The sequence below is a fragment of the Melospiza melodia genome, chromosome 6, assembly GCF_035770615.1.
Source record: "Melospiza melodia melodia isolate bMelMel2 chromosome 6, bMelMel2.pri, whole genome shotgun sequence".
NCBI lineage: Eukaryota > Metazoa > Chordata > Aves > Passeriformes > Passerellidae > Melospiza > Melospiza melodia.
The window spans coordinates 3,575,669-3,603,666 of record NC_086199.1 but is presented as its reverse complement, the minus strand read 5'-3'; the positions used below and the strand labels follow the sequence as shown (position 1 = coordinate 3,603,666).

The following is a 27,998-nucleotide window of genomic DNA, read 5'->3' as shown; positions in this document are numbered from 1 at the left end:
GGCGGCGGCGGGCGCGGGAAGGCTCGAACGGGCGGCGGGGCCCGCGGTGAGCGGCGGGAGGGACCGGGACAGGGACAGGGAGGGATGGCGGCTGCGGCCCCACCGGGACCCTGCGGGACCTTTCCGGAGCGGGGGCAGCCGCGGGGAACGGGGGTCCCTGCCGGGCTCCGGCGGGCGGCTTGTCCGGCCTGCCCTGGGACGGCCGAGGGAGAGGCCCCGGCGTGCCAGGCCCCTCCGGGCCTCGGTAACCCGGGCCCGCGTCCCCGCGGTGTCCCCATGCTCACATCCCCAATCCCTGTGTCCCCATCTCCGCGGTGTCCCCATCCTCACACCCCCTGTCCCTGTGTCCCCATCCCCGCAGTGTCCCCATCCTCACACCCCCTGTCCCTGTGTCCCCATCTCCGCGGTGTCCCCATGCTCACACCCCCTGTCCCTGTGTCCCCATCCCCGCGGTGTCCCCATCTCCTATCCCTGTGATATCCCCATCCCTGAAATGTCACCTTCCCTACAGTGTCCCCATCTCCCACCCCGTGACCGCATCAGCGTGTCCCTCATCCCCGCAATATCCAATGTCCCCATCTCCTATCCCCATGTCTATTTCCCGATGCCCCCATTCTTGTGGCTCCCCCTAACCCCCTGTCCCCATCACCACGATGTCAGTGTCCCTATCATCCTACATCCCCATCATCCCTACAGTGTCCCCATCTCCTGTCCCCATCACCTCATCAATGTGTCTTCATCTCCCATTCCCGTGCCCCCATCCCTGCGATGTCACCATCCCTGCAGTGTCCCCTGCTCCCCTCCCAGGATATCCCCATTCCCATGTCCTCATCCCCACAGTGTCCCCATCTCCCACCCTGTGTCCCCATCCCCTTGGTGTTCCCAGCCCATGTCCCCATCCCTGCAGGTGGGTGTCCCAGCAGCTCTCATTTTGTCCCCCCATCTGATGCTCTTCCCGAACTGTTTCCCTTTAATTGATGTTATTTCTCTTCTTTTTTCCTGTCCATGAGCAGACAGGTGGGAGCAGAGATGCCATCAAAGCAGAAGCCAATGCGGTACGGCCACACCGAGGGACACACCGATGTCTGCTTCGATGACACCGGCAGGTAACAGAGCCAAGAGAGGCCTGGCCTTGTTCCTGTCTCGTGCTTTCCCAGCAGTTTGGTGTTAGGAAAAAATTCCTCTCTAAAAGAGTGGTCAGCCATTGGCACAGCTGCCCAGGGCAGTGGTGGAGTCCCCATCCCTGGGGGGATTGAAAAGCTGTGTGGATGTGGCACTTGGGGACACGGATTGGTGACCTTGGCAGTGCTGGGGGAGTGGTTGGACTGGATGATCTTAGAGGGCTTTTTCAATCTGAATTATTCTGATCTGAATGATTTCTATATCAGCCACTGCTGTGTGAGACACTGGGATGGATTTATGGCCTGGCATGGTTCAAGAAATCCTTTGGGTTTTGCCTGTGCTGAGAACTGGCTGTGTGACATATTTAGGTGCTCTGATTTTAGAAGTGATTGATTTCTAACTTAAATATAAGCATATATATATATATCCCCATGTGTATATATATATATAGTAAGTATTATATATTTTAAAACTCTATGTGCACATTTTATGAGAGTGACTTCATAGATTTTAGCAGAAATCAGTGTAGTGTGGGAGTAAATACGTTTATGTATGCACTAAGAAATTAAAAATATAGTTGAAGGAAAGCAATATTGGGATTGCTATATTTTCATCTCTTCCTTGTGGTAGTTCTTGAATGTATAAATAAAAACTATATATTTAGTATTAAAATACAAACTATATATTTAGTAATACCTTTTTATAAACTAAAAAGTAAACTAAAAAAAACCCCAAGCCCTCTCAAAACAAACTCAGGATATCCACCTTATATACTGGTTATGGTTAAAGTACATATTATTTTATTCCTTTCTTAAGTTCATTATCATTGCAAAGACAGTTCATAAGAGATGGTCTGGTAACAATCCCTTGAAACCACAAAAAGCCTCGTTTGGCATTCCAACCAAATGCTTCAAAAAGGATGCAGATTCCTGGATGTTAACAAATCCTGTGTCTTTCCACAGCTGCATTGTGACTTGTGGCAGTGATGGAGATGTTAGGATTTGGGAAAACCTGGATGATGATGATCCAAAGTCCATTAATGTGGGAGAAAAGGCCTACTCATGTGCTCTAAAGGTAGGGTTGTTAACACAGCTGCTCACAGTCGTGGATCTTCCTCCAGATTCTGGATGTGCCAGCTCAGGGATGCTGCCTCTGTGGGTAACCATAAACAGGAATTACCTCTGACAATTCATTCTACCCCATACACAGTTATAGAGGAATTATAACTTACATCAAACTTCTGTAATGCTTTTTTCCCCTCCTCTTCCTTCACATTCAGTTATATCAATTTCTGACTTTGATCTCCTTTCTGAGAAACAAACCCAGCAGATTAAGCTAATTATTCAGTGAACTTTTTAAGCTGTTTCAGTGTTTTCTCACCATGTGAGTTGCAAGAATTTTCCCAGCATAGGATGTGATCATCAAGTATTAGGAAGAAAGCCAAGAGGTTGTTTTATGTGGGCCTGTGTTAAAGTCCAAGGAATTATAATCTGTATTAATCAAAACTTGCTTTCACAAAGTGAGTAATGGTTTGGTAACACTTTTTTTTTTAATAACTGGTTGATGTTTTGCTCTCAAAATTGTTGTTTGGCCTAAAGATGCCTCTGACCCCGTGTCCCTGAAGTGAGAAGATTTAGATAATAGAAAATAATTATTTTTACTATGTATGTTCATGTATTTAGCTTGAGAATTGTCACACTTTTTCCTTCATGTCCAATTTTTTTTATATTGCATTAATCATAGTGGGTCTAAAATGTTGTCTTTGTGGCAATTTTAGAAGAGAAAACTTCTAGAAGTATACATCAGTTCTACAAATATTGTGTATTTAACCTGGCAGTGATAAAGAGAAAATTTAAGATAATTTTTCAACTACTTGTGATTTTGTAGAGGAGTATGACAGAGGAAGTAAATGAGTATTAACATATTTGTATTGCATTATAAGAATTATAATGTGAAGCCTTATTCAGAATTACTGCCTTAATGGAGTCCTCTTTCTTATGTCCTTTTTAACATACCTCATATACCTGTAAAATCTATTTTCATCATTGATTTTTAGGGTATTTTGCTGTAGATTTCCATCACATTAATTGTTGTTTCACAGACCAAGTGAGGTGACTTGAATGGGTTCTCTTAGCAAACAAGTGGCAGAGCCAGAAATTGCTAAATCTGTTAAAGAATAGATGAGGAAAAATCCTGGAAAAAATTTTAAAAGGTGCTTTTCTTTGAGGGATCTTTTATTTTTAAGCAGTGGGAGACTTAAATGTCAGGCAATCCTTTTTCAAAAATTACCCATCATTAATGAAATGCAATGAGGGACTGTTTTGAGATGTTGTAATCTAGGTAATAAATCTAATCTTTTTTTTTTTTTGGTTATTCACTACTGACTCCTGTTTCCTTTACCTTCAGGATTTTTTACTATAATTTTATATACCTTAACAAAAAACCCCAACCACAATACTGCCCCCCTCCCAAAATACACACAATAAAAAAGAAAATATGGAATTTCTTTACATTTATTTTAAAGTTTTACTGCTGTGTAACTGAGGAATAGTATTGTCACTCAAACAGGTATTATTTTCCAAGAATGGGGTAATAATTTTATTTTGCAGTTTTTAAAATCTGGGTTAATTTTTAGTAAACATCTGCCTTCTGTTTTCTGCAAAGAACTGAGCTATAGTTGATGAACTTCTCATCTTTCCCTGGTGGAATTTAACTGAGAATTCCAGTCCAAGGGTGCCCTCTCCTGATGCTGCAGCAGATCTGAATATCATGCAAGTTAGTTTGGTTAAAGTGTTAAATTATTAAAGTTACTATGGTTGTCTATATTTTTGGGTGGAAAAAATATAAGTTAAAGAGTATTTCCTGTACTACTTTTACTATCAGACCTTTTTGAAATGGATAAATGAATGAATGAATAAATGAATGAAATTAATAAATAAATGAATAATTGGACAAAATATTTGGGACATCAGAGCGGGATTTTTGTCTCTGTGGCATAAATATGTTTTAAGTGACAGATTTTGTGGCTGATTTTGTTGTCAGAATGGAAGGCTGATCACTGCAGTCTCCAACAACACTGTCCAGATCCACACATTTCCTGAGGGAGCTCCAGATGGGATCCTCACTCGTTTCACCATGCCTGCCAACCACGTCACCTTTAGTCCTGATGGCACCAAAGTTGCTGCTGGCTCCAGGTAATGTGTGAGCAAAAGCTCTGCTGCCCTTCAGAATCTGGAAATTTCCTCACAGGCTGGTTGTTACCAACGAGGTCATGAACCCACAAACCTCTGAGGGCTGGAAAATGCCTTCAAGGGGGTGGAGGGGAAGAAAGGAATGAAGAGGAGTTTAGGAAACAATGCTCTGGGAGATACTTGATCCACCAAGTAGTTTTATATGGGAGCCTGGTGTTGTGAAATAATTTCTTTTCTTTAGGAGCCTTGAGTGTTTTCAGCTCAAGTGTTCACCTTTCTGGATGTCCCCTCTCAGGGGTGGTTTTGTCACTGGGAGCTGAGGATGATGTCCCCACTGCTCAGGATCATGGGGCTGCAGATGAATGTGCACATCTAAAAGTTAGATTGGCTCTGATTTGTGTGAGAGCTTTGAGTCATTCTCTGGCATAAGCATCACTGATCTGCCAAATGATAACAGATGACACTTTCAAGACTTGCCTGAGGGGAATTTAATATGTAGTTTAGTTATTTTCTTAGGGCAGCATGTGTGCTTTTGCAGAATATACTCTAGTGCTTTAACAGAGGAAGCAAAATAGCCAACAGGCAATGGGTTTTTTGAGGGTTTTTTGTGTATTTAAGGCTCAGGTGATTCTTAATTGGATTTGGTGAACTCTTTGGGCAGTCATAGCTAATTCAAACTGCCTGCTTGCCTCTCTTCTGGAATTTTGCTCCACAGGGGAGATGGCAGGGATCTGCTTCCTGACTCCTCTAAGTGTGAATTGAACCAGAAAAGCATTTTGGATGAACGTGCTGGACTGTGAACTCTGGCAGCAGCTCCAGCAGAACTGGGAGGCTGGGCAGTAACCAGTGTAATCTCCAAATCTGACAGGGATCATGGCTTTGGGCCCTCTGCCAGTGCTTGTTTCTGAGAGAACAGCTCTGCCCCAGGATCCAGCTTTGATTAGAGAGATTAGGCAGACAGCAAACTCTTTGCTGTTTCTAAAACTTTTATAACCCCCCAGAACTCCTGCAGCCTGGCTGGGGCTCCCACGTTTTCAGGAAAAAGAGCTCACAAGACTGTCAGGCCACCCCTCAGTGAGGTCTTTGTGTAACCCTAAAGGAGAATGGTGAAAGCCATAAAGTGTGGGAGTGCAGCTGAGAAGAATTGCTTTTATTTGTCACAGATTTCTCCATTTTTACATGAAATCTTCAAACTTCAGTTGTATATAAATTTAACATCCAACTGGCTGCCAAAGTTCTCATGAGCTACATGAAAAAGGTTAAAAGTAATGGTTAACCCTATAGAATTAGGTCTTAAAATGAAATTTCTGAGGGTATTGCAATGAAGTTTCAGAAGGAGTGGTACTGGAAGTTTATCACAGTTTATCACAGGAGCTCTTTGTCTTAGGAGTTAGGATTGATATTGTGAGTTAAACTGCAGCATTGGCTGCAATTTTGGAAGAAGGAAGGAAATTGTTAAAATTCTTCTATTGTATCTGATACACTAAATAGTCTTAAAAATCCTGTCACACAAAATAAACTACTTGCACCATCTTATTTTTAAAAGCCTCTTGGCCAAATAATTATATTAATGAATATTGGTCCCACTCAGTAGATAGTTCTTATTAAATCGTCAGCTCTCTGATATCTGAGCAGAGATTTTTATTAGATCATGTAGAATATTATATTGAAGAGATATATGGTCTGTGTGGGCATAATATCTTTTTCAAAAAACAACCATATTTTATGGATTTTGACATGAACAAAAATAATTTTCTGCTAAAACCAGTCTGGCCTGAGTTCTGTTGTAACAATCCTCAAGATTCTCATTTTCCATTACATCATATATTGTTGAGAGCTGTAGTTTCCCCAAAAGATGTTTAATGCCTATTTTTATTGCCATAAAACCGTAGTTTGTCATTGTTAATAGCAATGTTAACAATTTTATGTCATTGTTATCTGCAGTGACTTTATGATCAAAGTTGTGGAGGTGACTGATAGCAGCAAGCAGAAAACATTTCGAGGACACGATGCTCCTGTGTTAAGCCTTTCTTTTGACCCCAAGAATGTTTACCTGGTAAAAATAAACTTTTCTTATTTGCTTTCTGCTTTGAATCTCATTTTCCTTGGGGGGAGAAAAAAATTAGATTTTTTTTACCAAAAAATCCAACCAGTGGCTGGGCAGATGAGACAATTTCATCTGACCTTGCTGGTGGTGGAATCTGTCACAACTTGTTGCCTCCCAGGAGAACTCAGTCTTTGCTTTACTAATCAGTTACTGTCTGTGTTCTTCTGGAATCTAATTTAGAGGAGGAAAGGTGCCTCACTAAAGATATGTAATATTAATTTTGAGCCTCTTTTGCAAATAGATAGCTCACTTGAAGTATGAGGGTTTGTAATTACAGCAGTTTGGAGCTGAGTACAGCTCCAAGATGACAGCATTGGAAATTTTTAAATCTTAAAGTGGTTTAAACAGGCAGGTTTTCTTAAAACTGCCTGTGTATCCTGTGTGTGTGGCATTGGTTGTAGGGATTTTTCAATTCTGCAGCATTAATTTCTCCATGTCTTTAATTATTAATTTGTTTACTCCATTCTCTCACCGAGGCCTCGGCGAGCTGTGACGGTTCTGTCAGAGTCTGGAGCATTGCAGATCAGGTAAAGGCTGCCCTTTCCACGTGAAATCTTTCCTAAGCAATCCAGGATTTCACAGACAGCAAGAAGAGCTGGACTGAAATAACCCTCCTGGAGTAGGATTTTCCTTTTGGGGATGAAATCTAGCTACACTTCACAGAATACTTGTCTCTGCTTCTGGGAGAAATTCCAAAACCTGATTATGAAATGTTGCCTGGGTAGCTGTGTTTTGTTCTTCCTGCCTGTGAAATCCCTGATTCCTTCTGTTCATCTCTCCTAATTGGCCAACACTGTAAGTGCCAAGGACAAAATGAGGATAGCAACTGACATCAGAGTCCTCATTTCAGAATTTCAGCACTGAGGAATTTTGATTATAATAAACAATTTATTAACTGTAGTAAGCACATTTAGCCTCTGCTCTTAGAACTCTAAGGAACTTGAGAATTTCAGGTGAAGGCTTTAATAAGGCAGTTCTGCATATGGGTATGGAGTCAGTTTTGCTAAATACCACTGACTGGAATAAGAATCCCTGTGGAATTATTCCTGTAAGTGCAGTTGAAAATATCCCCCCCACACTTGTGGCTTGCTCCTTTTTTATGACACAAGCATAGTTGTGTGAAATCTCACGTTCCAGACTGACAGTGGCTTTCCTTCTGGGGAAATTACATTGAGAATGTTCCAGGGTTGGGCAGTTTGATGCATGAATCTGTGCTGGGATTTGAGATTACAGCCATTCATTCTTTCTGCAGCTGGGACCATATTCAGGCAGTGCTGTGTCACCTTGCTGCAGTTGATCTGGGTTTGACAAATGCATTTTGGCCAGATTTCTCTATAACCTAATAATAGATGGGCTCATTTGTTCTGTACTTGGTTAAAAATACATGTTCTGTGATCTTATTTCTGTTACAAGTAGTTTTATTGTCATTAAAATAGTTTCAGGGCTACATTGACAAATTATTTTTAAGGCAGTATGTACTACTGTATTTTTATGAAAGAGATTATTTCAGTTCAGATATATTTCTTCCTTTTGGTTTTTTTTCCCCACCCAAATCCTTTAAGAATTTGTCCTAACCAGCAGATTTTTGCTGAGCTAAAAAGCTTATTTTTAAAAATTTTGTTTTCAGACATGCACAAAAAGCTGGCTGCTGCTGCAGAAATGTAATGATGTGATAAATGCTAAATCAATCTGCAGGCTTGCCTGGCAACCTGGCACTGGCAAGGTAAGTGACATTCTTTTATCACATCTTAATCCTTCTTTTGCCTCTGGTAGAATTCAGTCTGGGCAAGCCCAAATTGCACCTCCTGAGAGTAAGGAGAATATTTGGGGTGAAGTTCCCTTTCAGGAAACATAAAAAGCTGGAAATGGCTCCTTGTTTAAACTCCAGACTGAGTTTGGCAGGAGTTCAGCTGTCAGCCCTAACCAGCATTGAACAGTCTTGCTGTGCTTGAATAGGAAGGAACATTGTACACGAGGGAAGTAATCAAATTGTGCACAACAGAGCATCAAAGCAGTCCTGTCCTCCTCTGCTTGGAGTCAATTTTGCTCTAGTCAGTAAATATTTCCTCAGTAAGTTCCTCCCTTTCTTTTCACCTGAAGATCAAAGTTGCAGCCAGGTGGGGTTGGTGTCTTCTCCCAGGTCACAAACATCAGGACAAGAGGAAATGGTCTCAGTTTGCATCAGGGCAGGTTTAGGTTGGATATTAGGGAAAATTTCCTCACCAAAAGGGTTGTCAGACATGGCCCAGCTGCCCAGGGCAGTGGTGGAGTCCCCATCCCTGGAGGGGTTTAAAAGCTGTGTGGATGTGGCACTTGGGGACATGGGACAGTGGTGAAGATGACACTGTCAGGTTAATGGTTTGACTTGATTACCTTAGAGGGCTTTTCCATGATTCTTCAAAATCCCTGGCTGCTATGACAGTGTTATGTTGCAATTTTCCACGGAAGAGTGAATGTCACCCTCAGTACAAATTGTTTCAATATCCATATTGCATAAAACCAAATACTTGGCATTTTTTAATTCTTCACACACACATGTATTCAAAATGTAAGCAGTTGTCTTGCTTCTCTTACAAAGCAAATTGTTGGAATCCTAACAAAAACAGATTCTAAAGAAATAACCAGCCAGTAAAATCAATGTAGTTTTATGGAAAGGGAAATGAGCTGGTTCAGGAATCAGCTATTCAAATCAGATTTATTGAGAAATTGTAACCTGATCAAAAGGAGTTTGGGGAGGGAGGATAAAGAATCACCTAAGCCTTGTGCTCAGGGCATTGAAAACTATGTGTGTGTGTGTGTCATGTTTTGATAAATAAGAACCCATAACCTTATGGTGCAGTTTTCTGCCAGAAGGAAATTAAGATTACAGTAAAAACAGGCATGTTTTGCTCTGTTGCCTATGGAAAGCATTAAAGAACCTTGTAATTTAAATTACTTCAGCTTGCTCTCTCAGTTGGCATGGTTGGGATGTTAGAGAGCTGTTAAATCCTGAGGCAGTCACATCTGTGAGGCTCCTGAATGAGGGAAATGTGCTGCTTGAGTGTTCTGTTTGACAGGTAACTTGTTCTAAATGGTGTAATATTTTTCCTTTGAGCAGCTGCTGGCAGTTCCTGTAGATAAAGTTGTTACACTGTTCAGAAGAGAGACCTGGGATAGTCAATTTGATCTGTCAGATGCCTCCATCACACAGGTAGGTGCAGAAACCAGGGGCTTGTTAAATACTCTGCAATTTAAATGTTATTCTGCAAGAAATTCTGCACAGTACCTCTCCCTTCCCTGGCCCCCTTCTCTTGGTAATGATTGTTCACATTTTCTGTTTAATTTCTGCTTTCTGTTGGAAAACAGGGCAGAGATGCTGAGTGGTGTCAAACACCTCCATGTGATTCCCCTCCTTCATTTTTAGTAACCCACCAGGTCTCTGAAGTCTCCTGGTGACTCACCCACTGCAGCTGAAGAACATCTGTTTCCACAAATTGCTCTAAATACAGAGCTTTTTAGAGAAAATGTCAGGAGTATTATTTCTGTATGGAGCAGAGATGTCACTTGCTCACTTTCTATTTTATTGAGCTGAAATTTAGTAGACCTGACTGTGCCATCTTCTTTCTTTTGGCCTCACTGTGTACTTGGGAATTTTTGGGTTGAAGATAATCACCTCCTAGTGTTATTAAGATGCAGAACACACAGCCTTGGATTTTAATTTGTGGGACTGCACGAAGTTCAAAATAAATAAAGCAATGTTTAGTGCTGAGTTTGCAAAATAAACTCTGCTTTTTTCTGCATGTCTAGAATTGGGTTTTGTTTGGCCTCATGGCACTGTTTAATGACAGAAGATGCATATTCTGAAACAAAAATATGTATGCTATCTTAAAGAGTGATTTTTTAAAGCAACCATTTTTATAATAATTTTTAAAGAAAAAGAGTTGCTTAACCCCATCCCGCATACAGGGGGCTGAATATACTCTGCTAAAGATGATTATTAATATTTTTATTCCAGAATATCTGTCTGTTTTAAGCTCCAGAATAGGAATGCTGTGCATGCATTGGTTACTTTTTGTTATAATTTGTTTTATTTTTTCCTTAGCCCTTGAATGTTGTGGTGTGGTCTCCTTGTGGGCAGTTCCTGGCAGCTGGAAGTGTGGATGGGAATTTAGTGGTGTGGAATGTGGAAACCCAGCAGTGCATAGAGAGGTATTCAGTGTTGTTCCATAAATCCCCAAATTCTTCTCTTTTTCTCAGAATAGAATTTTATGGTCTTTTCTGTGCAACTTTTTTTGTTCAAATGTAGAAGTCTGTCTCCTGAAAAACTCTGAGATTTTCAGGGTTTTCTGCTTTAACCTGTCAGGCACCTTAGGGAAGGGACTTGAGTGTGGATTTTGTTCAAATCCCAGAATCTTTCATTCTGTGTATATCTGTTATTATTTTTGAAACTGATGATTGATTAAAGGATAGCTTTGATGGAAACAAATTTTCCTCTCATCCCAGGCCCCAGTAACAAGTTTTCCAGAGGGAAGGGGAAACACAGCTCAGTCAGTCAGCCATCCTCACCTGTAGGCCAAAAAGGATAGACTGGCAAATGCAATTTGCTTAATTAAAGCTCTTAAAGAACCCTAAATACCCCCCCCAATTAAAATCAAAGGTGTTATTAAATGAGGTAGAGAAGAAGAGAATTATCTGAATATTCTGTGTAAGAAACATGATTGTAACTGCAATCCCTATGTTAAGAATTATTGACAGATTATGTAAATAATGGGATGATTTTTGTAAGCATAAGGGGTGGAAAAGATAGAGGATTAATTTATCAGTTTTTTCAAGAGAAACAAATAATATTGTTTCTATAACTGGGTGGTTCTGGAATAAATGAGTGCTGAGGAGTTCTTTTGTCTTCTAAATGTGTATCAGGAAGCTGTTGTTTTAAGAATATGATTCTGATTGATTTTTAAACCTTAAATTATTTTATTCATAGAAAAAATTATTTTATTCATAGAAAAGGAAGACTTGCTCTATTTTTATAGCAACTGTTTACTCTGAAGTTGGCCTATTAATTATCTTATTATGTGTAATATCACTTTCTTGTACTAAATAAAAATTACCTCTTTTTGCAATAACTCTTGGAGGGGAAGGTTCTGCCCTGAGGAGCTTACTAAAATCCATTATTTTCATATTCTTTTTAGGATGAAGCATGAGAAAAAATACTCAATTTGTGGACTGGCATGGCACCCTAAATATAAGCAAATTGCTTACACAGACAAGGAAGGAAATCTGGGGCTGTTGGAAAATATTGGTGATGTAGAGAAGCCAAATGACAAGGTGCTCAGTGCCAATGACTTCTTGAATTAATATCATTATTTAGGTTATGTGGAACACTTTGTTTTGTGCTTTACAAGTTCCCTCTTGTGTGTTAATTTATTTCTTGAGTTGCATTCCAAAGGAAGTTCTGTGCTGATGGCTGATCTGCTTGTAGGTTGCCAGTGCAGTGGCCAAAGACTACAACGATCTGTTTGATGGAGATGATGATGATTATTTAAATGGGGATGTGATTGAGCCACCTTCTTCCCCAAAAACTGGAGATCATGAGGATGATGCTGATGACCTTATGCAGCCCCCAGGCCACGTGAGACGGGCAGTAATTGATGATGATGATGATAACTCACTAGGTACACAATGAACTGATTTTCCAGAGCTCTTTTACTGGGATGATCTTTTAGCATCCTCCACTCAGATATATTCTGCTTTGTTTTTCCAGAGAAATCTTGACTGTTTTAAATTTTTTTAACCTATATTCTGTCATAATACTGTGTGTGAGATTATTTTTTTTTTTTTTTTTACTTCTAGATATTGGGTTGATAAAAGCTAGTTCCAGTCTTCTTGAGAAGGAGGATGATGGTGATGATCAGCCTGGTGGTTTTTCAGCTTTGCCACCATCATCTGCACAGCAGCCTTTTTATGATGGGCCAATGCCAACCCCTAGGCAAAAGCCCTTCCAGTCTGGCTCCACTCCTGTGCATCTGATGCATCGATTCATGGTAAATCTGTGTGATTGTTTAGATTTAAATGCTGGTTATTTAGATTTAAAATGCTAATTTTGTATTTAATATTGTTCATTTCGTGTCACTTTTTAATCTAATCCAATATTTTTTAATACTTTACAGTGTGAAGCTAAATAATGGAAAGTAGCTTTGTTTTCATGCAAGGACTCCATAATATTTTGGTTTACATTTCAGTTGCTTTAGAAATAAATGCTTTGCTTTGAGATAAAATCAAGCTATGCAGTTTGTACCTGTGCTACTCAATTCTAGCAAATTGAGTAGCACAGGGAAAAAATTAGTTTTAAGTCAGAACTGTGGATAATTTTGTGCTGTTAAGACTTGTATGTTAATCATTCACTATTTCTTTCTATCTGCAAGTTCTTTACACTTAATTTGGTAAGGAGAAAGATGGCTGAGCAGTGAGAGTGAAACTACTTTCTGCCTAATTCAGCTGTTTTAGGAACCACAAGTCCTGATTTCACAGGTCTCCAATCTTTCTCCAGCTTGCCACCCACTCTGGTTCCAGATAAAATAATTACAACAGGCTGGATTAGGGCAGTAGACCTGCTGGATTTAGGGCATTTGATTTGATGGGGTTTTTTGGCTGTGTGTGGTTCCTTCTGCCAGGTGTGGAATTCGGTCGGAATCATTCGCTGCTACAACGACGAGCAGGACAACGCCATCGACGTTGAGTTCCACGACACCTCTGTGCACCATGCCACTCACCTGCCCAACTCCCTGGGCCACACCATGGCTGACCTCTCCACTGAAGCCATCCTGCTGGCCTGTGAGAGCACAGAGGAGCTTGCAAGGTAAGTCATGGCCTTGCTTTCCACAACCCATAATAGGGAGCTGCTTTTAACTTGTTTCAAGTATTTCGGCTTTTGGTATCGGCTTTTATAAATTCTGAGCTTTCTGGGTTTTGAGCATGCTTTTTATTTATGGGTGTCTTGGTTTGAAAAGACAGGTGTCTACTGAGGAAGACAGGAGCCTTCCTTGAAATGGAAAATGCAAACCCCCTCCCTCTGAATTGTTATAATTTTGAAATTAGGCGAAGATATGGGAATAGGAATAACAGTTCTTTACTAGGATAACTAAAAATCCAAATGCAATATTACAAACAAACAAGCAAAAAACCAAAAAACAAACAAAAAATACACTGATAGAGTCAGAGCAGGAGCTGCCCCCCTGTGTGTCAGGGGGTGTCCCAGCCCCATGCCATGGGGGCTCAGCCCTCCTGCAGTGCCAGCTGTGGCTCTGCTGCAGCAGGGATCCTGCACAAGGGGGGAGTTTTCCTCTGCAGCTCCAGGGCTGCTGCAGATGGGCCTGGGCTCCCTCTGGCCATGCAGTGGAAAGGCTGTCCTGGTGTCCCAACCCTCAGATTGGATCCAGGCAGGAATGCTTGGCTCCTCCCCTGGGCGGAGCATCTCCCCATGGGATGCTGGGATTGGATCAGCCCTGCAGGGACACTCAGTGGCCATGGACAGCAGAGATCTCCTGGAGGGAGGGTTGGCTGTGGGAGAGATAAAGAAAAAACTGCCCATGAACAGAGATAACTGCCCCACCTCTGACGGATGGGAATTGAACACACACCCAGCTAAACCTGAGACAATGGGACCACTCTCTATGGAATTTTAGCTTCCACCTACTGGAGACTTCAAGAGTATTGAAAAATGTAAATTGTTTCTTAAGATTTTCCTCTTAATTCCTTTTCCAAATGTATGCATACTGGAAAGTACACAGTGCAGGCTCAAAGGAAATGAACAACAATTTTTCAGTCTGCTCAGACCAAAGATCAATCATAAGGGTTCAGCTATTTCTTTTCACACTGTTGCTAAGGAGATGTTTGGAGATACCCATAAGAATTTCAAGTGTGAAGAAGACTAGTTTATGAAAACCACAGAAAGATTTAAGCAGCTGGGCCATCTAAACTCTGTTCTTGCATTTAAGAACAATTTCAACAGTATTTTATTGTTGGTTTCTGTGGAAATATCTTGAAGAAAGATCTTTCTTATTATTTTCACACATAGAGCCTTGTGGTAAGTTGAAAAGCATCCTTTAAAAGTATTAATTGTTATAAGTTGGTTGTCTGGTTTTGCAAGTGTCAGTGTTTTCAGTGTCAGTGTTTTCCTCAGTGGAAATGGGTAACCTCTCAAAAGGCACCATGTCTGTGGATTGGTCATAGGCAGTTTTCAATTATTAAGAACTGAAGTTTCTAATATTTTTTCCCTTTGAAAAATAGCATTACTGACTTCTAGTGAGGGCTGACATTCAGGGTGCCAAGGAGGACATTTAGCTGCTTCCATCTAAAAAAATCTCTCAGGCCTTTCAACTCTTTCTGCTTCAGGCTTTAGAGACTTTAAATCTACAGTGCTGGTCAAGCTGCCTCTTCAGTTTTTGAGTAATAAGAGCAACACCTTTGCAAATGGCCACTTGAAATTTGTAGTGCCACCTGTAGTTCCATCAGAGATCTCTGACAAAAATTTATTTTACTGGTGTATTTTCAGATATTGTATTTACTTCATGTTGAGACGTTTGTTGGTTCTTTGTCTCTGCCTTAGCAAGCTGCACTGCATCCACTTTGGCTCCTGGGATGCCAACAAGGAGTGGACAGTGGATATGCCAAAGGATGAAGAGATTGAGGCCATCTGTCTGGGTCAGGGCTGGGCTGCCTGTGCCACCAGTGCCCTCCTGGTCCGTGTGTTCACAGTTGGAGGAGTCCAGAAGGAGATCTTCACTCTCCCAGGCCCAGTGGTGTCCATGGCAGGACATGGAGAGCAGCTGATGCTTGTTTATCACAGAGGTAATTTCTCCCTTTTGTCTTTTTTTGAACTGGAATTGTTTTCAATCCTCACCTCTCACAGCTTCACACACTGGTTAATTTGTTTGTAATCACCAGAGTGTTTTCTTCTTCTTTTCTTCATGGTGTTTGTCCTTTTCCTCTTCTTTTGTCCTTTTACAAGCACATCCATCACACCCACAGACCTGTGACTTTTGACAGCAGAGCCTGTGTTTGATATTGGGATGCTGGGATTAAACTGTGGGGAAGGGGAGAATTTTGCAACAATGAAATTAATAAATTAAATTTGGATTTCAGATGTACCAGAAGGAATTACTACAGGAAATTAAGGAAGTTGTTGTTATGCACATCTTGTGTGTCCAAAATATCAAATACTTGTGTGTCTGACAGTGATATCCACGGGTAACGCTGCATTAGAATTAATTTTTGATTCAAAACTAATTTAGCCAATTCTTCTGTTTTCTAACACAATCATTGAACAACTTCCTCCTAGGTACTGGGTTTGATGGGGACCAGTGCCTTGGGGTACAGCTGATGGAGCTAGGAATGAAGAAAAGACAGATTTTGCATGGAGACCCTCTTTCTCTGACAAGGAAATCCTATTTGGTGTGGGTTGGATTCTCTGCAGAAGGTATGAACACCTGCATGAGAGAGATACTGACACTGCTGGGGGGACTGCAGGAAAGCTGGAGAGGGACTTTGGACTGGACAAGGAGGAATGGATTCAAACTGCCAGAGGGATTTTGGGAAGGAATTCTTCCCTGGGGGGGTGGTGAAACCCTGGCACAGCTGTGGCTGCCCCTGGATCCCTGGAAGTTTCCAAGGCCAGGTTGGACAGGGCTTGGAGCAGCCTGGGATGGGGGAAGGTGTCTCTGCCCAAGGCAGAGGGTGGAACAAGATGGTTTTTAACATCCCTTCCAACCCAAACCATCCTGCTATTATATGGAGAAGTTTGGCTAATCAATAACCTTTCAATAATGCAGATCTTAGGAATTGGACTTTTTCTTCCAATCTCCTCAACAAAAAAATTCTATTTTTATATTCTTTCAATATATTTATCAGAAGTCTTTAATATTTTCCCATTCAAATATTATCAGAACTTGTTCTCCTGATTGCTTTTCCTGCTCAGCCAAAAGAAATAAACTGTTAATACACCATAAGAGCACCCCAACCCCTTAAAGTTGGTAGCTTGGTAGGACCTTTTATAATAAACATAAAAAAATAATTGTATAATAGCTGATTTCCTTTGGGAATCTGCCCAAGCAGTATAAATAAATTCGATTTCTCCATAAAATGTTTAAATTTGGAGCAGTGGTGCTGGCTGACAGAAGGTGGCGCATCTCTCCAAGGAAACCGCCTTTGCCAAACGGATTTCTGCTGCTTTTGGGAGAGAGGGTATCTATCTGAAATGTGTAAACCATCATTTCCCAGCTGTACCCACCACTCCAAACCTGGCTGGGCTGTAATTTGCTGCCTGTCAGAGGAAATTCTCTCATTTGTCCCAAACAGGAACCCCTTGTTACGTGGATTCCGAGGGAATCGTGCGGATGCTGAACCGAGGGCTTGGCAACACCTGGGTTCCAGTGTGCAACACCAGAGAGCATTGCAAAGGGAAATATGATCATTACTGGGTCGTTGGCATCCATGAAAATCCCCAGCAGCTCAGGTTAGATAAATCATGCTTTGTTTGTCTTGGTTTTCAATCCTAGAGCATCTTTTTCAATCCCTTTTTACAAAACTGCAAACTTCAGCTGGTGCTGGAACAGGTGCCTGGTAAATATTCACAGCAAATGGTAACTCCCCAAATGGAATTCTGCATGGAGGATTCTTTATAAACTGGCTTTGAGTAACTCATTAGAGTTTTGTCATTTGTGACTGATTAATTGGCTCACAGATGTGTGTGCACTTTATTGACACATTCATAAAACTGCATTTTGCTAGAGAAACTGTCTGAAGTTATGGTGGCTGTTAGACATCTACTTCTCCTTTTGATGGTTTTGGTTGTTTTTTTCTTTTTTTTCCCAAGTTTTTGGGGTTCTTGGTATCTTTTTCCACCTCTTTGTTTTCCCCTTTTTTGAGTTTGAAAAGAATCCAATCCTATAACTCATCTACATCATCAGACATAGATAAATCAGAGCTGTCTGTTGTTACATTAATATTTAAACTGTGGCCTTGAAGAGCCATTTTGGATGTAAAATTGCTCAAATATTCAGCTGAAAGCTAACCATTTCTTTATAAAATGTTATACTGGTGTGTCTAAATAACTGTTTCTCTTTAGTGTGACATGTGTGCTGGACATTTTGTTGCTAAGCTTTGTTTGTAGCAGTTTTTATTCAGTGGTCTGTGTCCTTTTCCTACCAGGGCAGAATCCATCAGCTCACATATTTTACTGAAATTTAGACTCTCTTACTTTACTATATACAGACAATTTTAGAGTTTGGTGGGAGACTGAATTTTAATAAAACTTATGTGGCATTCTTCATAATACAATGCTTTTTTGGAGTAAGGGAAATAATTTGATATTAAAATGTCACTTTCCTGCCTGTTTCTCCCTCCAAATCATTATGTTTGCCACCAAAAATGTGCAGGTCACATCACATTGATAAGATGATCAACTGTGAGTCTCTCATGTTGAGTTTTTCCTTCTATTCCAAGAAAGAGGGTGCTGCTCTCTGAATTGTTAAGAACATTTTACTCAAAGCCAGCAGCATAATGAAGATAAGGAGGGGGAGGGTTGTTGTAGAAACACCACATGCCTTAATTAAGAGATAGCCAGAACACTGATGCTTCCTGTTCTTTTTTTTTTTTTTAAGTCTCTGGAACAGCAGCTTAGAAACCCAGATGTTTTTGTCAATGCTGCATTGGTGCTGCAGGAAACACAGCTCTTCCCCAGTCAATGGTTTGCTTAAGTGATTGTTACCAGAAATTACTCCTTTAAATATAATAAAGCAATAAGTCTGTCCCTTCAGTTGCTCAGTGGTTTCTGATTTTAATATATTGCATTTACTCTTTGTAGCAGCTGTTAAATCAAACATTCTGTGAGATCAAGATCAGAGTGTGTTATGTGCCACATTTGGAGTTTAAGGTGTGAACAAGAGCAGCGTGTGCCTGGCTGGTTTTGAACACTTTTCTTGCTTGCCATGTAAAGATTACCCTTTTTCATGCAATCTTACACATTGCTGTATTTAAACCAGTCATTTAATTGCTACTTTCCAAAGTACAAATCCTCTTGAAGTTTCTTGCTGCTTGGGAGACCTGGTTTGGGTGTGGAGCCTGTGGTGAGTGTGGCTGTGTTTTGTTTCTGTGCCCAGGTGTATCCCCTGTAAAGGAGCTCGCTTCCCTCCCACCCTGCCACGACCTGCTGTAGCAATCCTGCCTTTCAAACTCCCTTATTGTCAAGTGGAAACAGAGAAGGGACAGATGGAGGTATGGAATGGTGGGGAGTCCACAGCTGGCAGCTCAGGTGTCCCTGGAGTGGGGGTGATACAAGAGGAGCAGTGCAAACCCTGAGTAACACACGTGGCCAGGGGGTTATTTGGGTTCAGTGTTCTCTGGTTTGGTTCACAGCTGTTCCTAGAAGAGCACAAAATGAAACTGGCAGAGCTGATGCAATGTTGCATTTATACATGATCTGTTTCTGACCACTGAAGTCTTTCTCACTCTTGGTTTTTTTAGTGGGTTGTGATACCAGATTTGGGGATCCCAGTCAAGATGCCCTTGATTATGTCTGGGTTTTACTATTTTAATAATAACAAAATTTCTGAAAGATGTACTAAGTATACAAATTCATAATCACTGAAAACACAGGTCTTCTGGCTTGGCTTATTTAGAGGCTGGATGGAGCAAGATGTGCTTGTAGACCACTTCTAGAAAAAGAAGTGATTTTATCCTTCATTTTTTATTGGTTTAAGGATTTCAAACTTGTGATGCACCAAAGAGAAATGAACATAAAATTCTAACCTCAGCCTTTGAAGAGTTGAATGCTATTTAAAATTTATTCTCTTTGATAGAAGTGTAGATAAAAATTTTCAATAGTAAACACCCTGACATTTTTAATGAATTCTCCTTCATTTGGTTAAGTGTTTTGTTCTTTATCTGATAGTTTGCCATTCCTCCCTCTACCCAAAATAATGGGATGAGAATGCCAGAAACTGTTGATTTGGCTTGAGGGAATCTGTGTGGGTAAAGAAAAGTTATTCTAATACATCTGATGAAAACATACTGCTTTTGAATAAGTTTATAATTATTTTGAACAAGGCTAGCCTGGTCTAATAGCCATACTTGCATTATAGTTTTTATTTGTGTCTCTCAGGTAAACTCATAAGTTTACTGAGTTATTCTGGAACACTTCCAGCTTGCTGTAGGACAACAGATAAAATAATTTGTTCTAGAATTGTCTATCCTGATAGTACATTGGTGAACATGTAGCTTTCATTCTGTTGCAAGCCTGTAATATAAATGGAATTCAAAATACATGGCAACTGTTTGGATCAGTTTGTGTAAGTGTGGTTGTTCTCTATCTTTTCCTTGGTAGCATTGACTTGAAGGAGAATTCTCTGCCCCTCACCCTCATTATCAGAGGAAAGGAATGTTTCAGAATAAGTGGATAAAATCCATTGTAAATTATTAGGCATTATGTTATGGGATGTTTTTCCCCTCTGAATTCCAACACTCATCCTTCTCCCTTTTTTTCAGGAGCAGTACTGGCGTTCTGTTTTGTTTCATGGCTACATGGATTACTTGTCAAAAAATGGATATGAATTTGATGAAAATGCTAGAAATCAGGCAGTGAAAGAACAGCAGGAACTTCTAATGAAGCTGTTTGCTGTAAGTACAAATACATATAGGAAGAATCCCTAAGATTTATTCCTGACACTGGAGGTGCTAAGGGCCAGGTTGGACAGGGCTTGGAGCAACCTGGTGTGGAGGGTATCCCTGCTCATGGCAGGGGGGTGGAATGAGATGAGATTTAAGCTCCCTTTCAACCCAAACCATTTTATGATTCTATAATTTATTTGTAGATGGCATCTGATGTAAATGCTGATGTGATTCTTCTTCTTAGGAGTCTGGCTGGTGATTGGCAACCAGCTGGTTCAGACTGATAAATGGTGGGCTGCAGTGTGAAGGGTGGGGGAAGAAAGAAATAACAAAGCTTTTTCTTTGATCTGTAGCTCATGATTATTGGTGTCTTGTCTTTATTCATTCACTCCACCAAGACCATGATGTGCTACTCCTGGAGTCTTGAGGAGGGAGTGTGGGATTGAGGTGTGTGACTCCCCGGGCTCCCTCTCTTGCAGCTCTCCTGTAAGCTGGAGCGCGAGTCGCGCTGCGTGGAGCTGGCTGGGCTCATGACCCACAGCGTGCTCAATCTGGCCATCAAATACGCCTCCCGCTCCCGCAGGCTCAACCTGGCCCAGCTCCTCAGTGAGGTGGCTGTGGAAAAAGCCTCAGAGCTGGCAGCAGCACAGCAGGAGGAGGAGGAGGAGGAGGAGGAGGAGGATTTCCGAAAGCGCTCGAGCGCTGGGTAAGGCGAATTTCCGTGGCTAAAAACTGGGATGGTTTTGCTGCTCTGTTAAGGTTTTGATGCATTTCTGTAGCCCACAGTTTGCAGGGTATTTGTGGGCTAAGTCCCTGAACTTTCTGTGGCCCACAGTTTGCAGGGTATTTGTGGGCTAATTCCCTGAACTTTCTGTGGCCCACAGTTTGCAGGGTATTTGTGGGCTAATTCCCTGAACTTTCTGTGGCCCACAGTTTGCAGGGTATTTGTGGGTGAAGTGACAGCTCGAGTTGCTCTGCTTGGAAGTGATACTTGTGGCATGACACATCCTTGCTGGTGTTTTGTTTGTTCATTAGTCCCAGGAAATGGGACAGCACAAAGGGAAATGTCTGCACTCCTCACTTCCTGTGTGCTGTGTCCAGCAGCCTGAGAGCCAAAGCAGGCTCAGTGCTAAGTTGCTCTGACTGGAATTTTCTCTTCCCACATTTCCCTACCTTTGATTAACTCCCACCTATTTTTTTTCCCCTCTTTGTCTCAATCTCTCAATCTCTATTCATTCCACACCTGTTTTAAAATCCTATCTTTCTCCACCCATCCCTTTTTTTCAATATCCCATCTCAGTTAATTTTATTTAGTCTTATTCCCTCCTAACTAATCCCAGCTCTTCAAACCTATAGAACATATTACAGGTTGGCTTTGCATTTTTTTCCTCTTTGTGCTATCAATCTTTCCTCTCCTACCTGCATCTGCTTTGTATAATGTGATGAGGCAAAAGGTGTGTGTTTGTGTCTTGGTGTTTTTTTTTTAAATTGTTATGGGGTTACTTTTAAACATATTTAAATTCATAATAATAATAACAACATATATTTATATTCATTTATGTAATATTGTTGAAAGCAATGTCTTCCTATAGCAATTTTGTATATGAAGTTTGAGACTTATTTAAGCAAAAGGAAGTGATAAGTCCCTGAACTTATCTGTAGCCTTTCCCTTATTCTTCTGTGTTAAACTGCACAGTCAAAACTAATTTCTAAATATTCTGGCTTGTTCTGGATCCTGTGTGGAAGCTTTAATCACATGTCTGCAACTTCAACCACTCTGAGGGCTCAAATCCATCACAAACATTATGTTGTTCTTAGTGCCAGAATAATTTAATACTGATTGTTTTGGTTGAAAGAATTGGGCCTTTTGTTTATATTATACAGATTTTGGTAATTGGCAAATTTTAGGAGGAAAATGCAAGAATTATACATCCTACTATATTGGGAATTTAGAGAATAATTGGATTAAATGTTCAAACTTGATGCCTTCAGTATGAAATTATATATCCATTATATATATAATATATATACACATACATATATATGTATATATGTATATATTATATATATAATGAATATATAATAAAATACATATATACAGTATATATTAATATACTGTGTGTATATTCATGGATGCAGAAAAAGTAATTGATAATACTGGAGGTATATGTGTTTACATGGAGATTACAGAAGATCTTTAATATTTGCATTTATATTTGTTGCAAAGTGTTCTGGCAGTAAAGTTATGGAGTGATCAATGAATCTTTAATCATCACAGTTTAATCAAGGTATAATGCACATAAATGCCAAATGTCATTGTCCTTATTGCCTAAATTAGGTAAGTGAGCTTGCTATCTGTTGTTTCAGTTTTCCTTCTGACTTGGTGACCATTTCCTTTGTGCTGAATTCCTTCCTTTAGTTCCAGCAGCTCTGCCACCAAGTGGGGGCAGCTGCCAGGCAGGAATGTTCAGCAGGACCAAGAAGTGGAAGATGAAGAAGAAACTGATGCCTGTGAGGAAGCAGAGGAAACCCCAGAAGTGCATAAAGAGAGTAAGAAAAATATATTCTCTGAATAGACTGGGAGTTATCCAGATAGCTTTTGCAGACTTAATAAGGAATTAAGTGGCTCCATGTTCCAGCCTGTGCCTGCAGTCACTGCAGAGAAACAAGTTCACTGTGTGTCATCTGCTGTGTCACAGCTGTGTGTGCTTTGTATCCATTAGAGGGGCCCTGGGGCATTTTTTCCTGTTGCTTGATTTTATTCCTAAAGGACTGGCTCACCCCCTAATCAGTTACTTTGATTTCAGCTCCAGTCTTGCAGGAGGTAGATTGATAGATGAGTAGTTTGAGCACACTTTAAGGAATAAGCTTAAGGTTTAAGAAATAAATTTGCAGCTCTAAATCAAGGCAGAGGTGACAGATGGTTTTGTAAAAGTGTTTGTACTGTCTGATAATTTTACTGTAATCATGGAATCACAGAATGGGTGGGAAGGGACCTTAAAGATCATCCAGTTGCAGCCCTGCTGCCAAGGGCAGGGACACCTTCCTCTAGAACAAGTTGCTGAAGCCCCATCCTTCCTTACCTGTCAGCTTGGTTTGATTTTTTAAAAAAGAATTTATGCTACAGTATTTTATTGTATTTAAATATGTTCTCCTTTCCTTTTTCAGAAGAGCCAAATGGTTTCTCCAAAGGTGTCACTTCAGCAGAGGTGAATACTCCAAAGCCTGGTGAGTAAATAATTCATTCTAGGATAAAACCTTTGTCATTCTTCACAAATCTGCTCCTGTTTTTTATCCTTTATTCTCCCACTACTACTTAAATTTAGTGCATAACAGTGTTGTCAAATGGTGAATTCACAGAATCATGGGAGGGCTTAGATTGGAAGGGACCTTAAAACTTATTCCACCCCCCTGCCATGAGCAGGGACATCTTCCACTATCCCAGGCTGCTCCAAGCCCTGTCCAGCCTGCCCTGCTCACACAGATTGTTTTTAAGAGGTTCCCTATTCCTGTCCTCACTACCTAATGGTGTTCACAGCACTGTTCTGATTGCCTCAGCTGTGCCAAAAGCTGAATCAGTGCCAGCCTGGCTGTGCCATGAAGGCTTTCTTTGGGACAAGGGAGGAATGAGGACAGTGATCAATGGATTTGTTTCACTAGCCACAGGCACATTTATTACTTGCAAAGCAGAGTGAGAAATCCTGAGCTAGAGCTGTGAGTGTGGGCAGGCAGGGGCAGAATGTGACCTCCTGCAACCTGCCAACCCTTGAGCAAGAATAATAGGAGTGGAAACGGATTTGGGAGTGGAGGAAGTACTGGGTCTTCCTCTGGGTTTGTATTTTAAGCTGTTGGTCCTGTGTGGCATTTCTGATAACTAAGAATAGCTGAACACATACAGCATAACCTTCACAGGATTATTAAAGTGTCTTTCTACTCCTCTAAAATGTGCACATTGCCTCAAAGATTTGGGAATATGTGTGAGTGCATACATTTTTACATTCTTTTTTCTCTCCTCTGAAACAGCTCTGGTTGCATCCAGCAGCAGAGGACGAGTGAATCCATTTAAGGTGAGAATTTTGCAGCTTTAATTGTGATGCTCTGAAAACCACAACAGATTCTGTCTGCAGTTTCCAATATAATAGATACCTTGGAGGGGAACATGACAGAAAACAAATAAAACACTTATTTTCTTTGTTTTGCTAGGTGTCATCCAGCAAAAAGGAGCCAGTGGTCCCCTCAGGAAATGTTTTGGACAATATGACCAAATACTCAAAGAAAACATCTTCATCTGGCAGTCGAGCTGCAGACAAGCAGAACCCTCCAGTTATAAAGCCTCTGACTCCCAAACCCAAGACCAAGCAGGTAATGTTTGTAGTCTTGCATCATTTCAGTGAGGAAAGAATAAAAAATGGAATTTTACCAGCTTTTATCAAGTATGAAACCCTGTGAGTAAAGCAGCTTAGATAGCTGAATTCATTAAAGCATAGTGCAAAGACTATGACAGCACATAAAACAGCAGGAAAAAAAATCAATTTTAGAAATTAGTTTCTGTAGTGAGCCTTGTGCTTTTATTTGAAATAATGTAAACATCTGCTGTGCTGAAATTGGATGGACTAGCTACTCTATTAATGCAAGTGATTATTATGTCTTTAGGAAAGGCTTGGGGTTTGTTAGGCTACATGTTACATGTTGTCTGAGAATGACGGGATTTTACTTTTTTCTTTCTTATTCTCCATTTCTGTAGGCTTCAGCTGCCTCCTTCTTCCAGCCCCGCACACCTGCAACTAATCCTGGGGAAAAAACAGTGGAAGAAAGAGAAGAAAAAGCAGGAAATGAGTCCCAGGAAGCCAAAGTCACTGCACAGGAAAACACTGAAAACAGAAGGTGAGAGACACTTTCATCTCAGTGCCATATTCCAGTTTTGATAGAAATGCAAGTCCAAACTCTGTTTTATTTCTGAAGATGTTGGACTTGCCAAAGAAATATAACATAAAGATTAAAGTTTAGCTCACAAGTTGTCACATTTGTGAACCCACTTGAAAAATGTGGGAGGGAATAATAAATGAGCAGTTCAAAATATAATTTTGGGGCTCTGAGCAACAATTTTTGCCTTGGTACTGCTTGTAATGACCTTTGATAAATGAAACCTTGCTGCTGTGACAGTCCCAAGCATAGGAAATAGTGAAAATTTCAACAGCTCTAGAAAATCACAAACAAAATCACAAAGAAAATCTCAAAGCTAAGGGTCTTATGTGAAAAAGTAAAAACTTTATTTTGGTGGGATTTTTTTAAAAAGAAGGTCAAAAAAATCTTCAGTCACCTGAGGAGCTCATCTCTTCCTAGCTAAGGCTCTCATCTGTCATGTTCCTGGGAAGCAGATGTATTTCCTAACAACCCCAGTCCTCATGAAACCTGCATTATTCCAATCATGTTTCATTTAGGCTTCATTTAGCTGAGGAAGATGAAGGTAATTATTACTCATTTGGACTGGCATTCTTTCAGTTAACCTTTACAGATGATGTTCTACAACAAGTGGCAAGGAGAGCTGTGAGAAATGAATGAGCTCTGTTTTTAGCTTGATGGGACCCTGTCAGAAAGAAAGAGAACCATTATGCTTTGTCATTCTAAAAATGTTAATCTCCATATATATATATATCACAGTTTTAATAAAAATCATTGACTTGATCTTGCCTTGTCAGCATGTTCTGAGAGCATCCTGCATGGGAGAGAGGAGGCTGCTGCCCTGAGAGGTCTTCTGAGAGCAAAAATACCACTTAGGTGCTGCTCAGAGATGTTGTTTTGGGAGGATGTGGTTTTCCTATAATCTTCTTAACCAGAGAGTTTTTTTGTGCTTGCTTTAGACCAAGGACAGGTTTCCAGATGTGGCTAGAGGAGAACAGAGCAAACATTCTGACAGATAATCCTGATCTGAATGAAGCAGAAGTAATAAAAGAAGGAATGAGTCGATTTAGAATGCTGACATCAGAGGAAAGGATGGTAAGAAAACATTCTCTAATTCTGTGGGTTTGATACTTCTTTTCTCTCCAGTGAATCCCTGGGTTATTTTCAGTTAGGACTTTTTTTCCAGAAATTCCTCTTTATGGATTTCAGTTTTGAATTGTGCCACGATCTATGACTTATAATTTATGAAAATATAAACTGAATTATAAGCAATATCAAAAAGCAGCTTTTCCAAAGTGAGGCTTGTGAGAGGAATGTAATCAATGAACAAATAACAAAAGGAATGAGTTCAAAGTCACATAGCCAGGCTTAATTCAGTGGGGATTCAATTTATTCTCATTTAACTTGTTGAATCTTTTGGGTTTCTCATTTCTCCAGAAAGACAATTTAGAGCTTCAATTTCATATACAGTTTCAAAAGAAGTTCAGTTGTGAAGGAGAATGTTGTTAGAAAAAAGGAAAGTGAAGAAATAGTTCCTTACTTAATCCCTATTAGTTCATCACAGGAATTATTTCAGTACCTTAAAATCAGATTAACTATGTGTATAAAACAAAGTGGTGAGTTTTGGGACCTAATTTGGAGTTTTCTGTTTTTCTTCAAAGGTGTGGACTGAGAAAGCAAGAGGAGGAAGAGTCAATGACTCAACAGAAGACAAAAAGAGGAAACGTCCCCCAGCTGAGGAGGATGAGGTGAAGAAGAGCCAGGAGCAGAAATCTGAGGACACAAATGTATCCAAAAAATCCAAGCCTTTAGATCCATCCACAAACAACAGATTGTCAGCTTTTGCCTTCAAGCAGAGCTGAATGAAGTGGTGCCTTCTCAGTGTCTGTGTTCTGAAAGAATTCATGGAAGAAATTCCTCTGTGTTGAGGAGTTGGCTGCCATGCTTGAAGAGCACTGGCAAAAAGAGTGCCTGGCTCCAAATAGTCTGTTAGAAAGTGGTTTATTATCAATTTTTGAGAGGAATATTGAATCCCCTCCCAGTCTTTGACAAGATCCTGCTCATGGGCCTGTTCCCTGGCAGCACACCTTGAGCAGAGCTGTGTGGCTGTGGTACACCCTGTGTGCCCTCATGCCACTGATATTGGCTGCCAAATCACATTAATCCTTCTGGGGAGGGTAAACTATGTCCAAAATCTGCCCTGTGGTTTTAGAGAGGCAAAATAATGGCTTCCCTACCATCCCTACTGCCTTGAGAGCAAGACACTCCAGGAAATGGGTGTGAGGGGGAGAAAGCTGAACACCAGCAACATGTTCAGCTGCATCTTCAACACCTGTGGCATTGGCAGAGCCTGATATGGGCAGGGATAGAAAACCAGAGCAGAAACTGAGTTAGGAAGGTCAGGTGTGCAAAGCCAAACCATTCCACACTGTGCAAAGGTGCTTTCCCAATCCCTGCCTCAGCAGGATCCAGAAACTGCTCAGAACTTGTAATGTTTCTAACATTTGTGTCTGTAATGTTTGTCTCTTTAAATAAAATGGCTGTGTCTTTGTTTAAGGTGCTAGAGTCTTCTTTGCAGTTGTAATTAAAGTAAACAGATTTCTACCTGCCAGCCCTAAGGCAGTCAGTTGGTTTTACCCTGCTCTGGAGACAGAGCACTATGTCTGATAAATGTAGCAAATTCAAATTTGAAGCAAACTCAAATTTTGAAATGTTTTCTAAGACCAGTTAAAAGTTTTCAGCACAACAGCTGAGACTGAAGACTTCTCCAATTCATTTTTTGCACAGCCTTTCATTGTTTTCTTTTTCCATCCCTCTTCATACTGGCACAGGGTGCCCAGAGCAGCTGTGGCTGCCCCTGGATCCCTGGAAATGTCCAAGGCCAGGCTGGATGGGGCTTGGAGCAGCCTGGGATGGTGGAAGGTGTCCCTGCCCATGGCAGGAGGTGGGAAATGGATGAGCTTTAAGGTTCCTTCCCTCCCAAACCACTGTGATTATTTCTGAAAATACATCAGTGTTAATTAAAATGCATC

At 40.7% G+C, this 27,998-nt stretch overlaps 1 protein-coding gene across 1 annotated transcript; it reads left to right on the top strand.

Moving 5' to 3' along the window:
* The first annotated feature begins 21 nt into the window (after nucleotides 1-21).
* WDHD1 (WD repeat and HMG-box DNA binding protein 1) lies at nucleotides 22-27,522 on the top strand. Its single transcript, XM_063159657.1, has 26 exons — nucleotides 22-46; nucleotides 1,014-1,106; nucleotides 2,085-2,196; nucleotides 4,165-4,316; nucleotides 6,258-6,369; nucleotides 6,897-6,947; nucleotides 8,048-8,143; nucleotides 9,518-9,610; nucleotides 10,502-10,608; nucleotides 11,592-11,727; nucleotides 11,882-12,074; nucleotides 12,253-12,443; nucleotides 13,074-13,258; nucleotides 15,008-15,249; nucleotides 15,740-15,877; nucleotides 16,756-16,912; nucleotides 18,558-18,672; nucleotides 19,942-20,073; nucleotides 20,544-20,770; nucleotides 22,484-22,614; nucleotides 23,233-23,292; nucleotides 24,088-24,131; nucleotides 24,268-24,426; nucleotides 24,809-24,948; nucleotides 25,926-26,061; nucleotides 26,628-27,522. Exons 2-26 carry the CDS (start codon nucleotides 1,030-1,032, stop codon nucleotides 26,826-26,828), a joined length of 3,387 nt encoding a protein of 1,128 aa, XP_063015727.1. The 5' UTR covers nucleotides 22-46; nucleotides 1,014-1,029; the 3' UTR covers nucleotides 26,829-27,522.
* Nucleotides 27,523-27,998: the final 476 nt, after the last annotated feature.

Coding starts and splice junctions, on each gene's coding strand:
- WDHD1 (XM_063159657.1), top strand. CDS start 1,030: ATGCCATCAAAGCAGAAGCCAATGCGGTACGGCCACACCGAGGGACAC. Junction 10,609..11,591: donor ACCCAGCAGTGCATAGAGAG/GTATTCAGTGTT, acceptor TATTCTTTTTAG/GATGAAGCATGAGAAAAAAT. Junction 13,259..15,007: donor AGCACAGAGGAGCTTGCAAG/GTAAGTCATGGC, acceptor TCTCTGCCTTAG/CAAGCTGCACTGCATCCACT.